This window comes from Crocodylus siamensis, chromosome 2 (assembly GCF_052110815.1).
Source record: "Crocodylus siamensis isolate JL-2025a chromosome 2, ASM5211081v1, whole genome shotgun sequence".
NCBI classification, from domain to species: Eukaryota; Metazoa; Chordata; order Crocodylia; family Crocodylidae; genus Crocodylus; species Crocodylus siamensis.
The window spans coordinates 276834284-276851405 of record NC_143396.1 but is presented as its reverse complement, the minus strand read 5'-3'; the positions used below and the strand labels follow the sequence as shown (position 1 = coordinate 276851405).

The window sequence follows — 17122 nt, the reverse complement described above, 5'->3', positions numbered from 1 at the left end:
GTTCGATTTGTTTATTTTTTTGCTAATCAGTTTAACAATGGTGGGCACTTGGAGCATAATAGTGGTTTAGGTTTGTAAAAGTTGAAAAGGTTTCAAGGCTATATTAACTTGTTTATCATATTTGCAAAGGAATGTTGTATGTATCCTTGAGGCACTGATGTCTTGATCCTTTGATGATAAAACTCCTCTATGATGCTGCTAACAGAGAGAATAATATCTGTGGTGCCAAAGCCAATTTCAATACAGTTGTTTTCTTTACCAAAATTAGATCTGCAACTTCACAGGAACTAGTGTATCTCCTTGAACCTGCACAGGGGTGCAGAGTGGTCACAGGTCATTTCCAACACCAGACAAATCATGTTGGAGTAATAATACATAAAGAAATTTCAGCACATGCAGATTTATTTATGCATTTTAAATGATTGGCAATCCTCTCTGATTTAAAAGTGCAATGTCCATTTAAGATGTACAAGATCAGGGTGGCCAGTCTGTGGTAAGAGGTGGCACATGACAGATCAAGGAAGGGACAGACAGCACAGTGGCTTGTAAGGCAGGGAGCCAAAAGCAGAGCGGGAGATGGGGTTGGAGAAAGGGGATCAGAGTGGCACTTGGGGACAGTAGAAGGCTAATCTGCAGCACACCAGCCATAAAGGCGCCCCTCTGTACTAACATATGATTTAGACCCTAGGGTTTTGTACGTGGAAAACATTCGTGTTCCCTCTAAATTAGGTGTGGAAAGCTTTTAATGTAATTATTGCAAGATGAATCAGGTTTTATAGTAAGAGGCTATACAAGGAATTTAGGAAATGGTTTCCAAGATGTATTTGCAAAGTTAGCTGAAGCTAATGCTTCTTGTGAGCTCAGAAATACATAACTTTCACAGTCAAACTGTGGCAACTTGGTGCACAGTTCATTACCTTTTGAGAACACTATTTCCTGGATGTTTGAATTGTAAAAATGCAGACACATGGATACAGATTTTAAGAAGAGGGCTCTGAAATCTACATTTTTTATTTTTTGCTTACTTCACCAATAGAGGGTAATGTAATGAAAATAAGGATTAACGTAGGTGGGACTGGTAGAACTAGTACTTACAAGGAAACTTTATGCAATTACAATCAGATAGGATATTTCAGTGTTTAAAATGATCATAGACCCAGCTGCTTTTATTTGTTGTCATTATGGTTTTATAAATCTCTTATCAAAATACTTCTTGAATTTCTGAACTTCTTTTGGAATGTGTAGTATTTTATTGAAAGCCATTAGAGCTTCGTTTTAGAAAACATTATCTTCTCCCACCATCTCTGAAACAGGAAAAAATCTTTAATAGGCTATCAACTCCAATTGCTTCTGAATTCTTTTACTAAATGACTGAAGCAAATGTGGGTAACCTGTGGTTCATGGCCCAGATCTAGCCTGCAGAACCATCTGATCAAGCCCACAAATGTGGGGCTTTAGTGGTGTTTGGAGGCAAGGTGCTTCTGCAGCAGTCACTTTCTTTTGCTGTTGCAGGAGACCATGTGGTGCTGTGAGGCGAAGTGGCAGCTGTTGTCCACCCCTGACCCAAACTGGGTCATTCTGGCCCACAGCCAAAAAATGTTGCCGACCACTGGACCAAATTTTTGTGAATATTCAAAAGAACAAATAACTTCATACGAATCAGTTTTTTAAAAATGTTTGTAAATTGTTCCTGATACTTTTGTTCCTACCGTGAAAGCATTCTGAATTGAAAAAAAAAAAACCTCACTAGTAAGATTGATACTTTATTTCTAGGTGGACGTCAGACCCAAAATCAAAGAAATGGAATAAATATACCTGTGGAGAAACGTACAGAAAATGGGGTATGTAACATATGATAGTGTTTTTATGCAGATCATCACTTAATTGTTGGATATTATTTTAAAAGTTGATATCAAGATCATCTACTGTTATTGGGATTGGTAGAATCCTAAAAATACTGGTGCCTGACATTTTTGACAGCAGGTCTAAGATTAGAGTTTAAACCCTTGATTCAGAGAATAGTTTATCCTGCTGCCTGTATCCATTTCCTTTCTCCCTCAAACTGTTTGATGGGGTATCATCCATGTTGCATGTACATCAGACACTATCCCATCCATATCTCTGTTCTTACATGGGTTACTTCTCTGCTGCTGGTTCCTGACCTGGCAAGTCCCTCTACATGATGGCTAACATGGAAACATGTATCTATGGATTAGGAGGTTTTGAGACAGTAGTTAAGCAGGTTGAGATTCCCTTCCAGTCACCTCTATTTATATTGTGTTAATCTTGTAACAGCTGCTTGGATTTTTTATGCCTGTAAAATTTTTGAAGTATTTTTCTACTCTAAAAGAATGTGTATGCTGTGAAGATTGCCTGTTCAGCGTGTTTCAGTTATTACTAGCTTAAATTTGCTGCCTTTTACCCATGTTACTTAACAGCTGGCATCTAAAACTGCACTTGTGCATGTTTATACAGACGTATTTATCCTCTTTTTTTTTTTGTTAGTTTTTATTCAGACACATACTAAAGCCTTATTCTCATAGGTGTGTTATATATTGAGGGTCCCCATGAGAGCGTGGTGAAGGACATTTTTCTTGATGCACACAACCATTTTATTGTAGAGTTACAGGTCACTTGCTGCTAATACTTCAAGCATTGGCTCTGCCTTCCCTGCTTAAATTTCCTTGGTGACAGTTCAGAGAGAGCACAGCATTATGGTGAGCAAAGAACATACAACCCCTTGATAGCTTCTCCAAAGCAGCATCACTATGATTAATTTTCACTCGAAACCTCTGTGTCTTTGAAATTTGGGGGTGGCAAACATGACATGATGTAATTGCCCCTTCTGTCTAGTTTCACAGTGAATGAAAGTGCAGCTCTGTGCCTAATTTGATACAGTTTAACATTTCTAACTCAGACCCCATGGTATTATTTAAGTAATTGTCTACATACCACACCATTGTTACAGCTGATTTAAGCTTTGTTAAAAAAATAAACACGTAAGTTAACTTTAAGAAAGAAATCAAACTCCAGCTTATAAACACAAACTGACTGTGTAGGAACTGCAACTGAAATTCCACTCAGATTTACAAACCTGACACTTTGTGATTTAACTCGATTTTTCCATTCATAAACATTTCAACAGTTGGCATTAAGCAGTTCAACTAGTAATTGTCACGGTGCCTATGAAAATAGACACAAATGGTAATTACATGAATAATACAGGTTCTGAAGAGCATAGAGAGCACTATGACTGTGACAAGTTTGAAACTGGAGGGGGAGGGGAAAGAGGTAGTTTTAGGATCAAGGGTTTAATCGGCTTACTCTTACGTAATGCATTAGGCTTATTCATTGTTACTGGAATGTCGAGTATTACACTGGCTACAGATGGAACACCGAAGACGCTTACAAAATTTGGAGTTAGCAAATATTCTGTAATCAGGTATATGTTTTACTGAATGCTTACAATGTTAAGAATAATAAAATACTGATTTTTTTTTTTTTTTCCCCTCCAAAATAATGTTATTGGGGTAAAGCTGAAAGAGTGACTAGATTGAATGCTATGTAGGAAAAATTAAAAAATGTTTTTCTTAATGTTTCAATGCTTTTTGAAGTGACAATAAATCAGTTTTATTATCATTCAATATTGGTTTGTGGTAACAGTAGCTTGTCATCTATAGTGGGTTTTATGTTCTTTGAAACTGCATAATCTCTGCTTTTTGAATTTTAAATGGTGATTTTTTTTTTAAAGTTACAAGCTTACAAGTATACTCTTTTGATTCTATCATTTTATTTTTAGAATAGATTTTAGGGTAGGTTTCCTCAAAATGCTCAGACATTCATTGTTGTAAAAGAAATACTTTATCCATGTCTTGCTGTCTGAGAAACAAAGTACATAAAAAAAAAAAAGGAAGTTTAAGTTGCCATGTTCACCGGTACTGAAGAAAGTGTTGCTTTCCATGGGTTAGGTTTTATTTTCAGTCTTGCAAACCCTACTGTTTGGAGGGAATTGTTAATGAACCCATGACCCAATTTCTTTCCACTCTTATGAAGAAGGCATCCTGTTGGAAGAAGAGATTTGTGTAACTGGACTTTTCCCCTTGACTTGGGGACATGAAGTAGCTTCTTCAGACTGAATCTTCTTTTCCTTTGCAAAATGTCAGCTTTCAGGTTTTCATAAGTGGAAATTGTATTTCCAAATTGAACTGAAGATTGCTATTTTTTTTCTATTTATGTGATAAAATTTTAGTTTTATTGCCTGCATTGTGAAATTGAATAGTACTACCTTTTTGCAGTGTCTTTTTAGTTTTTATTTTGAAAAGATTAAACAAATCAATCTTGTCCTAGTGTTGTAATGAGTTTTATTTGAAAAATTGAGTTTGAAAATCAGTGTGGCTATTTGTAGGGTTTAGTTCATGTTGTGAATGGATTGTTGCTGGGTAACTGTTATTCAACTAGGTAATACAGTTAACTGGAAAAGCACCTTAATATTTTTAGAGGAGCCATTTCTTAGTGGACCCAACATTTTAGAACAAGCTTCAGAGTTGGATCTGATACCAGGCACTCCTTGAAGTCATGGCACACCTCCTTTAGCTTGAATAAGACTTTAGGTGAATAACACTAGAAAACCTGTATTGTATAGCAGAGAGAGAGAGAGAGCGCAACCCTCCTTCTGTTGTTGAATGGCATCCATATTACTGGGTAGCTGTCTCTCCATTCCTCTCACTCAAGTACTTGAGCCAATCTGTTGTCAAGATTTTGATGCCCTAGAAATGTGTGCCACAAGAAACATTTTCATTTTATAACAGTGATTTTTGAAACAATGGTCTATAGAAAATGAAATGGTCATAGGATATTGGCTTCTGCTTGTTTCCAGTTGCTTCCACAGCTCTTCCTCCTAAAGGGTCTGTTTGCCTGTTAAATTTTCTGGAAATAGGAAACCAGGAGGAAGATGATCACAGTTGTATCCACTAGAGGCCACTGGTACATAGGTGAGGAAATGGGAGACACCAGTGGGACTGGAGCTGCCAGGTCTCAGGAGGAATTGCAGCTTGGGAATTTCCGAGAGGAGGCAGAAAGAAGAGCAGACGGTCAGATGTGTCCAGGTGAGAAAGGAACCAAATAACGGCTGCATGTTAGGGGACCAGGAAGGCAGGGGTTAGGCTAGAAGAGAAAAAGGCCAAGTATCAAGGAGTATTGGAGAAGTGAAGGGAAGGAGGAGGAGGTGAATTTAAAAAGTAGATCATAGTGATTAACAAATCAAAAGGAAAACACTGGGTATGCACATGCCCCTATGGTGCCGTTGTTACTGAGCCATCATTTAATACTTCTTTCTCTGCACATGGTTATTTTTAGCCCATACATCGCCGTAACAACGTGCTATACCGTGGGAGCGTATTGCATGTTGCTATGGTGATGTAGCATCACATCACATGTAGACATGCCCACTGATTACATTAGAGACAAAAAAACCCCAGTGATAGTACAGTTCAAGGGGTCATGGGGATAGTTTATATTGTTGGCTCAGAGATACTGTGAGACTACAAATGGAAAGGAGGTGACAACTGAGATGGTCTCTTGGTCAAGAAGTGGCAGCCACTGTGAAACAGAAAATATATACTGTGAATCACCATAGCAGCTTTCTTCAAGAGGGAAGGGAAGCAGCATGTGGAAATTGGAGCAGGTCTCTCTGGAATTTATTTTGCTTTTCCTAATGCCAGATTCCTCTCTACCAAATTGGAAGGGAGATCTGTTCATCCTTTCCTGGACGTGCCCTGGGAGGGACCTTGTTGCCAGGGAGTGCATGATAGAACCTAAGGTTGATCTCATGTGCTGCTTTGGGTTTTGGAGTTAAAGGTCCACCCAAGACTAGATGTCTCATCAAGCTAACACCTGTCACTTTTTTCCCAGTGACACAGGAGAGCGGTGTAGCTAAGTAGTGTATCTTGCTTGCTGTGATTCCTCAGCGTGAATGACCAAGTACCCATTTACAGCTGGGTTAACCAGGAGCAAGCTTTGGTTTGAGTCTTAGGTGAGGTTCAAATTGATGTTCATGGTTCCTTAGCAAGGTATCTCTTGGTGCCCCATGCCTTGGGCATTTCGGATCACTGTTAATCAGTGTAGGGGAATCTCACATAGAAGAGGAAACTTTTGGAGAGAAACCTTTATTTTCTTGCCAGATGGAAATTAATTTCTTAAGGCCTTCCTAATTTGGAAGTGTTTGTCAGTAGAAAGAAAAGGGAGTTGATAATCTATTTTGAGAGGTGGGTAGTGAACTCTTCTTGGGTTTCAAATAGCATTTTGTGGTAAAGGGGCTGCTGTACATTGTGCTAAAACCTTGACAAACAGATTGGGTTCAAGTACTCTATCATTTGGAGAAGATAATAGACATCATGCTATCTTTAGACTGGAAGGGGGTAGGGGAATACTGGCTGTCATGAGAAATCAGTTTTTGGACAGGAAAACTCTCTTACTTTCTATATTTATATAGGCAGGGAGCAGCTTCTCTTAGTATTTCATTTGACATAAGGGAACATAAAATCTCCTTAGGGAATTTGCTGTTTCTCCATCTGTGGTTTTCCCCTTTAATGAAGTAACAGTATGGACAGCCCTCAGCTTGGCAAATCCTTTACCTGAGACCGGGATCAGCTGAACATGAAAATGCTGGCATTTGAGAATTGATGAACAGAAAGGGATTTAGCTGTTTAGAATTCTAATAATCATTTGCTTCATCTGTGATGCTCTTTGGTGGCATAATAGCCAACATTTTATGACTTATTTTGTTATACTGCTGCACTGCTTGAAGTATGCAGAGTACTGTACTATAGAGTATATGCAAGACTTTGGGGTTTTTTAATTTCTTTTTTATTATTATTATTTTTTAGATTGTCATAACATTTCAGGTTGATTTAACATAATGCTCTGTCAGACTTAAATGTATATGAAGTTGTACAACTTCACATTTAATACACAGAAATAAATCAACAGACTATTTGGTTAGTCTAATAAAAGGTATCACATTTACCCAAAAACCTTTGTCTGCCTAAGGATGAGACTTAATCTGAAACAAGATTTAAAAACAAAAATACTAGAAGTATTGTAGTGACAGTATTAAAAGCAGGTGGTTTATAAGCTATAATTTTGTAGGAATGTTCCTGCTTAAAATGACAGCATAAACAAGAGAAGTTATTGCTTGAAAAATATGTCGTCTTTCCAGACAGATTCGAAATACAGTGTAGGTGTTTGGTGGGGGTAGTAAGAGGGTGAGGGGATGGCTTACTATTTGTAAAGTAAGGAAATGAAAGAATGCATTTCCTTTTGGCTACAGCTCTCAAGAAATTATTGTGGAGCTTAAATAGGCATTAAGTCTAAATACAGAGTACTGTACAGCAACCCAAACAGTAGTTCATTATGTGCTGTTCCCAGCATACATTCCAACACTTTTTCTTCCTGGGATTTAAAGAATTTTTGAGAGTCTAGGTTTGGAAAATTTTAAAAGTTGTGGAATGGCTTGCTGAGAATAAGCTTAAAATAAGATCTCTGAAGGACTCTGTCTACCTATACCATTCTATTCTGTACAATAGGAGTGAGCCATTGGCAGTGCTCATTATAAAACCTGTGAATTTTTAGTATTGACCTATATAACAGAAAAGTTGCTTGTTTTAGATCTGTAGTGCATGCAAAACTTTTTGAGCATTTGGGTCTTGTCCTACTGTAGCTTCCATGTAGACCTTTAAATACATGAGGAAGATTGTTTTGCACTTGTGGTTTGCTGTCAGAGCTCACGGCAGAATTACAGCTTACTAATTCATTTAAAAGTTGAACTTACTGCATAGAAGTATACAAGAAAAAGTAGGAACATGTTCTTTGAATGTTACTACTACAGGTTGTATTAAAGCAGTTATTAAAGCAGTTCTACATAACCTAATCTTCATTATCCAAGTGTTTGGGGGATATATGTTGTTTGGTAAAGAATGTAATTTATAACTTTTGTGATTTTAAAAAGAAATTTTTCAGAGAGAGGCTAAAAGATGATGTAATCATATTTGAGACGTATACATACACAGGGGAAAAATACCTGAAACTACAGGACTCTTTAGTCTGGTGAAGAGATACCATGCAATGGCAGGAAGTAGAATCTATAAAAATTCCAACTGGATAAAAAGTGCATTTTTAATAGGAAAGGTAACATTGGATGTAGCAAATTCTCCATTTCCAGAAGTCTTTGCCAAAACTTTGAAGATCAAAGAACTTTTGTCTAGAAAGGAAAACCTGTTCTTCAGATCAGAACTGTAGCAAATCAGAATTAATGTGAATTGCTCCATCCCCCCGTCATTCTTGATGGGCACCACTCCCCACCCCCCCACAGCGCCGCTGCCTCCCAGGAGCAAGGTGGGGGGAGAGCTTGCAGACAGTGACTGCTGCCACCCACCACCCCAAGCTGCCACCACTCTGCAGCCAGCCGTGTGCCACCACCTACCACGTGCTGCCACTCCCTTCCCCCCCTGCTCCACATCTGGCTCCATGCCACTCCCCACCTTCCCTCTGCTCCATGCCACTGCCGCCTTCCAGGTGGGGAAACATGCATGCAGCCAGATGCAGTGGTGGCAGTGTAGTGTGGTAGGTGGTGGTGGCTGTGGCCGCATACAAGCTTCCCCCCCGCCCCCACTCCTGGGAGGGGGTGGTGAGTGGTGGTGTTCCGTCCCTGCCCACCCTGCCTGTCATTCTTGACTCAGCCCTGGCTGGAGCCCCGCCCTGCCAGGAGTCACGCCCCGCCCCCCCCAAGAGCATTATGGACAGACAGGCAGACACACAGACAGACTAAGCCCTTTATAGAATTGCTAAAGTTAATTTTTACTCCAAAGAGCATTGTCGAACACTGTGGTCTTCATACAAGGCCAACATTATGGAGTTGTTTAAAAAACCAGCAACCCCTGTATTCACAGAATGAAGCTGGGAAGGCTAGGCTTATTTTATTTACATCCAGCTATATCAAGGGTGGGCAAAATATGGCCCACAGGCCAAATCCAGCCCACCAAGTGGTTTTTATCCAACCTGCAGTGGGTCCCTTGGCCCTATCCGGCCCAGGTGCTGGGGGTAGCCCAGGCCATGGTGCGTGCCCGCTGCCCCCAGCCACACAGCGGGGCTTGGGCTAGGGTGGGATGGCATCTGGATTCTGCTTCCTGGAAGCCCCAGTGGCAGCAGCTCCTTCTGGCTGCAACTGCTAGTGTCACCACTGCTGCCAGACCTGGCCTGTCTGCCCCGCACCCACCACCAGGGGCACCTGATGGAGAGGGTTGAATTTCCATATAGACTGGCTTGGGACCCATGTAAATAGGGCACATTTGGCCAAGGAAATCGGATGGGGCCATGGTGGGTTAGGGAGCAGTGTCTGGGAGCAGGATGGGTAGTCAGGGCCAGAGCTGTGGCTGGGATCGCAGGACAGTTACAGTGTGGGGTCAGGGTCTGGGGCAGAGTCACAACCCACTGCCTGCACATCCCTGTGTTGGGCAGTGGTTCAGTGGGCAAGGGACTCTTGGTCCTGCCCTGGGCCTTTGCCCCATACCGTCACCACCCCACAATCGCAGCCCCAGCCCTGGCTTCACCAGCCCCCATCCTGTTTCTGACACTGCTCCTTGCCCCAGCGCATCCCATCGGCCCAGCCAAGCACGCCCTGCCTGCGCAGGTCCTGGGACAGTCTCCATGGAGACCCCAGGGCCCAGGTCGCTAGGCAGTGACAGCGCAAGGCCAGGCCCTGGGGCAGAGCCACTTGGGGAGTTCTAGTGAGCTGGTGCAGGTTGGGTCAGCACCCCCAAGCCTGCAACAGCTCACCAAAACTCCCTAAGTGGTCCTCTGGCTCAAATAATTGCCCACCCTTGAGCTATGCCTTCTTTCTGCCTCAAATATGTGAAACCCAACATGGGGTAAATACTATTTTCTGTCAATAGCAAAACTTTAACTGAACAAAGGTTATGTAGAATTTTCTCCAATATTTAGTTCGTATACAGAGTCAGATTTGTTCAGCCCTTCATGTAAGGGTGGAAGAGTATAGAGTAATGTAACAGAGTTGTTTATCTGGAATGTAACAGGTTGAGTGCATAATAACTCACAAAATAGACATTACTTTTCATCACAAATACCTTTTATAATTATTCAAGGGGTACAATTGTATATTCATGCTCTTGGAGATTTGGTGCCTCCCATCCCCTTCCTCAACGCCTTGTCCTTTAGGAACTTCACAACTGCACTTTTATGAGACCCAGTATTTTTACAGCACAAAGAGCTTGGCTTTCAAATACCTCAGTTCATTTCTTAATGTGGTATGTGAAAAGGAATGTCTCTTTGTGCCTAGAATTTGAGAATGTGACTTCATAAATCTTGGAACCCTCTTTAAATAAATATTGTATATTCTTGTTTTTCTTAAAATTGTAATAACTTTCAGTATAGCTTTGGTATAGTTTGCAGCTAGGCCACTGCTGTACAATTTAGCTACCAGTTTAGTGCCAGTACAGCAAACTAGCTCTAAGCAAATGGAGTACTAAATAATATAGTTCTAGTGCATCTGATGCTTCACCAGGTGTGTTGTTTTCTTTTGTCTGGATTTGCTATTCTCCCAACCACTCCAAGGTATGTGAGAGCCCCTCACCGTGGGGTCTGAAAGGATTGCCCAGGCAAACTGGGGCCGTTTTGATTTCAGAGGACCCTTCAGCCGAAACCATAGAACAGAGACTGGTCATGGTTAAGGTCCTTTTTAGGTATAAAACCCTAACGGTTCAAGAAGCAGCTAACACCATTTGTGATGCTAAAACCCCAAACTGCTGTTGAGTTCTAGTTTTTCTCTAAAGCAGTGTATAAAGAATTTAGCAGTAACCTCCAACGTATTCAAGAAATTCTAGTGTCCCTGAATGTGAAAAATAAAGTGAAGCCCCCTGTGTTGGTGTCAGACTCCCAACAACACAGTTCTCATTGTTTTTTGGAATGGTCCCTTCTTTCTGTGGGAACTGGAAGAACTGCTGAAGACAGCGCCGAGATTCCTGCCATACTTTCTGAAAAGTTGGTTAGTTCTAGGGTCCTACCTGTTACTGTTTTAAAAGTCTAGGCTTGGGCCTCCCAGATCAGTTTGGAAAGTCTGAATATGTTGTGGCTTCTTCAGGTTGTATCTCCTTCGTCCTGAAGCAGAAAGGGGAAGTGGAAGTTTTCATATCAGAGCAACTGTTCTTTGGGTCTAGGGCCTGAGAAGAGAAAGAAATGTCAAGAAATTTGACTACTCGTATTCAAGTGGTGCTGTCCCAGCGATCTTGAAGCCCCTTCATATGCTCAGAAAAATTGTTTTTAGGGAAATGAACTAGGTTGCTGGTGCTGCCTTATTGTAGACTGCTCCAATTTCAAATCTCATTCTAAATTAGGGAATCCCTGCAAGGCTCTTGATTATCCAATTTATAGCTCCACTTTGGTCGTCTTAGAGCAGACTTGTAACTAAAATTAAGCCCATTTTAAAATGGGATCGGGGGCTCATTATTTGTGAACCTGCCTGCTGATCAGATTTTTGCATGAGTATATCATTTAGGTTATTTGTTTTAGCATCCCTTTTTTCCAGACTTCCTCTACAACTGTATACTGAGTACAGCTCTGATCTGAGAAAGAGAAATGTTCCCATCATTACTTGTCCTTCAGCTACTGCTGTTTTCAGGGGTTATCTATTCCTTTCCAGACAGCCTTCCACACTCTCCTTGACTCTTGTATTGTTCCTCAAATTGGTTGTAGCTTGTTTTTCCTGGGGCCCTTGCCTTTTGTGCAGTTGCCAAGTAGCCTCTTGAACTCCTTGCTCTAACATGTTTATACCAAAGTGATTGACTTGTATGCTGTAATTTTAGTTTATGCTCTGTGCATCTCACCTGCCTGCTTCCCACCCACAAGCTTCAGGTTGCACCTTCCTTCCTTCATTTTGTGACCTTCTCTCCAGTCTCATCAGCCAACTCCATCAGGTCAGGCAGTAATAAGGTGGGAGCCCATCTTTGTCTTATTTAGAATCACCATATTTACTCACATACACATGTACCTTTTCTCCAAAAATCAGCCTCCCAAAATTAGGGAAGCTGATTTTCAGCACCAGAATGAAGGAATTGAATGGATGGTAGCTGTAATGGCTGCTGTGCTTCTCTCCCTGCCAGTGCCAGGGAGGCAGGGTAGGAGTTCACTGTTCAGGGCCACAGCTATGGTGTTAACCTTTTCCCAGCAACTGCTGAAATAGCAGTAGCTTTTGACTGACATGTAAAGCAGGGGTCAGCAACGTTTTTGGGGAGAGTGCCTAAAACACCCACAACCTTGACTTGTAAGATGTTGACATGCCAGGGGCAGATGGTGGGGGAGTTGCAAGGGCCCAATCCTTGTGGCAGTGTAGCTCTCGCCCCTTCCCCAAGGTGTGCATGCCACGCAAAATGCTTATGTGCCACACTCTCACACGTGCCAGGGGTTTCATACTCTGGTTGTAAGTATACTCTGCCTCGGGTCAGGACTCCACCATGACTGTGGAAAAATCTATTTCCCCTTTATTTTGCTTTTCCAAAACAAGGTATGTATCTTATATGGGGGGCATGTGTTATGTGTATAGTAAACTAGTTATCTTTATTAGTCTTGTTCTTGTATTACTGGGTGAACTTAGCCAGAGGATCCTAGCTAGCCTCTCTTGTTTGTCTTCTTATTCAGTCAAACATGCTTATTATTGTGCTTGAACACACATTCTTTAGTGTCCTTTTGGAAATTGACTTTTCTGGACATCTTGTATAAATAGACATGATCATGCTTCAGTTCTCTTCCTGAAAGGAAAAAAACGGGGAGGGGGGGTTGTTGGCTCCGATTCTTGGGTGTTTGCAAAATGGCAGCCTTTTTATGTTTTTATGATATCTAATATTAGAGTTGTGCTATGCTAGAGAACCACAGTAACCATACATCCCATAGAGGTATGCAAAACGGGCTGTATTCAATTTGGATTCAGCCCAAATCAGGGACAGTGATTCAATTAGTTGATTCACTGACAGATCACTGTCCCCAGTTTTGATTTGGCCGAGTCCGAATCTGAAGATTCGATGCTGATTCAGAGAATCACTGATTTGACCACAGACACAACTTTATTTTTCTGTATACCTTGAGGTACTAGACACGGCTTGTGAATGCTGCAATGCTGGGGCACCGGGAGTGCCCCAGTGTGCTTGGCAGTGAACCCGGAAACAGGCCTGAAGTACTTCCAGTCCATTTCCCAGTCCACCGGGGAGCATGCGGGCCTCCTGCACCCCCCCCCCCCAGCTCAGTGATTGGCTGCGGGGGGACCCTGGGTGCCCCTCCAGACCTGGAGATACCAGGCGCAGAGCCAGGGGTCCCCCTGCGCGCTCCCTGGTGGATCCAGAAGTGGTTCTGGTCCACTTCTGGGTCTGCTGCTGAGCGCGCTGGGGAGCCCCCCTCACTCCTGTGGGATGCTCTATCTGCTCCACCATTGCAGCATTCAGGAGCTACCTGGTACCTTGAGGTATGTAGAAAAAACATTTAAAGCTGTGTCTATGTCCAAATCAACTAATCTTTCCAAATTGATTTGGAGGGTTCTGATTCGATTTGGAGACATTAGAGGGTCTCCTGATTTGATTCAGATTTGGAGATTTGACCACTGAATTGGGCTGAATCTTCGCCGAATGGAACCAGGAACCAAAGCTTTGCGCAGCCCTAACATCCCATTTTCACTGGGACAGTCCTACTCTAAACACTTGCTCTGGGGTCCTGTTGGTTCAATCAAACATTATTGTCTCATTTTCAGCAGGGCACCCAGGATATGTGTTTAAAACAGGACTATTTGCCAGCACTCCACACCACCCAAGATAGCTGAACATGCTAGAGAGTAAGGGGGAATGGACTGTCCTGTTTTTTGATACCCCATGTATATAGTTACAGAATCAAGGCATGGGGAATATGATTCCATTTTTGGGGAAGAATTTGAGTTGATTAAATAGTCAACAGTATTTGGTTCTGGGATTGATGTTTTACAGTTTTCTGTATAATGCAACTTCTAGGCTTGTATTATTTCATGAATGATGTATTATCGGCTGTTCTGAGAGATGTGCATATTTTAAGAACAAACAAATTGTTGGATAAAAAAATGTGCTATTGCTAAGCGTACCATAGACAACTTGCACAAGATTGTACCATATTTCTTTTGCATGTACTGTTTACTTTTTGTCTTGCACAGTAAGCTTCCTTGATTTAAAGCAACAAATTTCAGTACAGTCTAATTGGAATGGTTCTCCACTAGTCTAATCAGCAAATATTAGTGGTATAGAGTGGTACTCGGATTTTTAACTGACTAGTAAATATTGCAGAGATGAAAAGGAAACTTTCTATTGTCTTTTTAAAGCTAAGTTGTCTAGATTTGATACAACTCAAATAAAAAACTAATGCTCAACATTTTCCATTGAATATGAAAGTGCAGTGCATCAAGCTGATCAGACTGATCACAGTTGACAGCTGGCTTGATCTTGCCACGATTAGGTCTTTCACTGCTGGCAAAATCCAGTAACCTTTTCCGTTCACTGATTGCTGATGAGTGCAGAGAGAGGCAGCTTTCCATATTGGTAAAGCATTGGAGGCAACCCCTTATTTAGGGGAGGAAAAGATTTTTAATAATCTTTCCTATTATTGATTGCACTTAACCAGAAAGCCCTGAGAGAGTGCTCATTTTGTAAGATTTCTTTGATCACTTACTGACTTTGCTTATTGACAGCAAGCAATTAACACAGTGCTAGGCAGAAAAATGGAGTTGAAGCAGGTTGAAGCAATGAAGGAGTTGACATCTGATGGTGAATGCAGCAAAATAAAGGTGTGCTTACTTACAGTTACATGGGAAAGTACCTTGCAGGTAATTAATTACTTTGCAAACACTGTTTTACACTTTAATGGACTTCTGTAGAACAAAATATTATTTTTACTATTGTGTTGATTTCTCACTTGAGCTTAAAGTCACATGACCAGCATGCTAACTTCCTTGTTCTAATAACTATAGCTTTTAGCCCTGAAAATGCAATACTGAAAAGCAACGTTTTTGCATAAATGTGTTGTTTTTCTAAGTTAAGATAATTTTAAAACCTTGCTATCAAGTTTTTCTTTAATTTAGTCAGGACCTTTCTGTGGGAAATGCAAGTTATATGCTTAGTCTTTAAACATTCCCTTAAATTGCAGGATATTTATTTTCAGTACTTTTATGTTTGTTTTTGGAAATGTTTTATTATATTGTTTGCATGTAAACAGTATTACATCACTACTGTAAAACACGGCACTGAAACTATCACTTAGGGGAAGAATAAACACATGGTTGATACTAAGCTTAGTATTCAGGAGGCCTGTGATGAAATACTTTTCAACCATAATAGACTGGCATATCAAAATAAGATGTTGTTTTTCTTTGTTACCAGAGAATCTAGTTACAAAAACCTATCTTTAAAGAAACTTGAAATATTTGTTTTGAAAGCTTAATGAGACATGACTATTGCTCATAATTACTCTTAACTAAAGTATTGGGATTGTAAACATGTTTAAAGGTTTATGTGTTTACAGGTCTCTCTCAAATTCTTTCTGTATGTGCTTCAATTTTTTAAAGACCTGATTATTGTGCTCTACCAGGAGGATAAGACTGAACTATATGTGTCTGTCTTCTGCCTCAAATCAAACTAATGGTATCTCCGACTTTCAGATAAAGTTCTCAAAAAAAAAAAAAGAAAAGCTTGCATTTTTGTTTAAGGATTTCTACAGTATGAGGTGGGGAAAAATAAATATTTTAAATGAAATCACTCTTAGTTTAACTTCCTTATACAGGAGAAGTTGTTTACAAACATTCTTGTTTTATTACTAGCAAGTGTTTACTATATATTTGGCTATATTTTCCTATTTTACATTTCTAGTTTGTTTTTTTTGTTTGGTTGGTTTTTGGTTTTTAATTGTTGTGGAGTTGGTTCCTGGTTCTGGTTTTTAATTAATTCTAGTTCTCTTTTATGAGGGCAGCTGCTGTCTTGACTTCACAGTTAAAATAAAGGAGCATCTCATTTGAAAGTCTGAAAGAAAACGTGGCGTAAACAGTAGTAAATGACATGATACCCAGAAGCTGGCATTTATTCTGTACCTTAAACTTTTGTTATGTAGATTGACTGGTCAGCACATTATATAGGTGGTAGTCATAGAATTGTCCATTTCGGTGAGAGCTATTGAGACTTACAAATGTGGGTAAGGTAAGTTAGACAGAAAATTATGATGCAATACAGTAGTCAGGTATTTCTCTTTGTCAAAGTAATTGTGTTTGTAGTGACTTGCACAAATAAAATAACTTGGTGTAATGTCATTGTAGGCTGCTAAATAAAGTGGCCAGATTAAATCTGTTTTATGATCACAAACCAACTGTCAAAATGCTTAATGATAGTTTGCTAATCGTGTGTTTTTGTTTTGTTTTTTTCCTTTTTTTCCCAAAATTCTGGTTGCTTTATCTGTGTTCAGTTAGGTTTTACATTTTCACTAAGCTAAAAAGGGCACATGGTATTATCACTGGAGTTTTAAATGGATTTCTGCTGCTGGCATTTTTCTGACCCAATTAAAAAAAAAAAAGGCAGAGCTGTGGATAAAACCACTAAACTGGAAATAATGTCATCTACATGGAGATCAGCAGACATTCTGTTTTTAATTCAGCTAGAACCAGATACTCCTTTTGTAGTATTAAGAATGGGTCTGCGTACCTGCCTCCCAAATTGTACCGTGTAGCTTCTGTATGAAATGCAAGCAAGTGGAATTACAAACCTTCAGATTACAAGCCTTCTTCCCAGCAAAGCCTCGTCTCTTCAGTCTCAGGGCTGTGTGAATGTATACGTTTGCTGTTGCCCTTGACATTTTATATGAATATTTTGGAGCAATTTCTGTGTCCTTTGATGCTCCCTTTGTCTTCAGGTAGCAAAAAGGCAAATGAAACAGAGGTCACTGCTAGTGCATAGAGAGTCAGGATAACATGTCTCACTTTCACACTTTATTGCACTGACATTAAGATTGTGTTGAGGGTGGAAAAAGGTGCTTCATGTCTGTATGTTGGTTATTCCCAACTGTT

The 17122-nt window shown here is 40.4% G+C and overlaps 1 protein-coding gene across 4 annotated transcripts in view; it reads left to right on the top strand.

Moving 5' to 3' along the window:
* PPP1R13B (protein phosphatase 1 regulatory subunit 13B) overlaps positions 1-17122 on the top strand; it is a 93737-nt gene that overhangs the window by 39351 nt on the left and 37264 nt on the right. For all 4 annotated transcript variants that reach the window (XM_090034125.1, XM_090034123.1, XM_090034124.1 and 1 more), the window contains exon 4: positions 1774-1841. In XM_090034125.1, coding sequence (XP_089890251.1) covers positions 1774-1841 — 68 coding nt within the window. The remainder of the gene's footprint in view (positions 1-1773; positions 1842-17122) is intronic.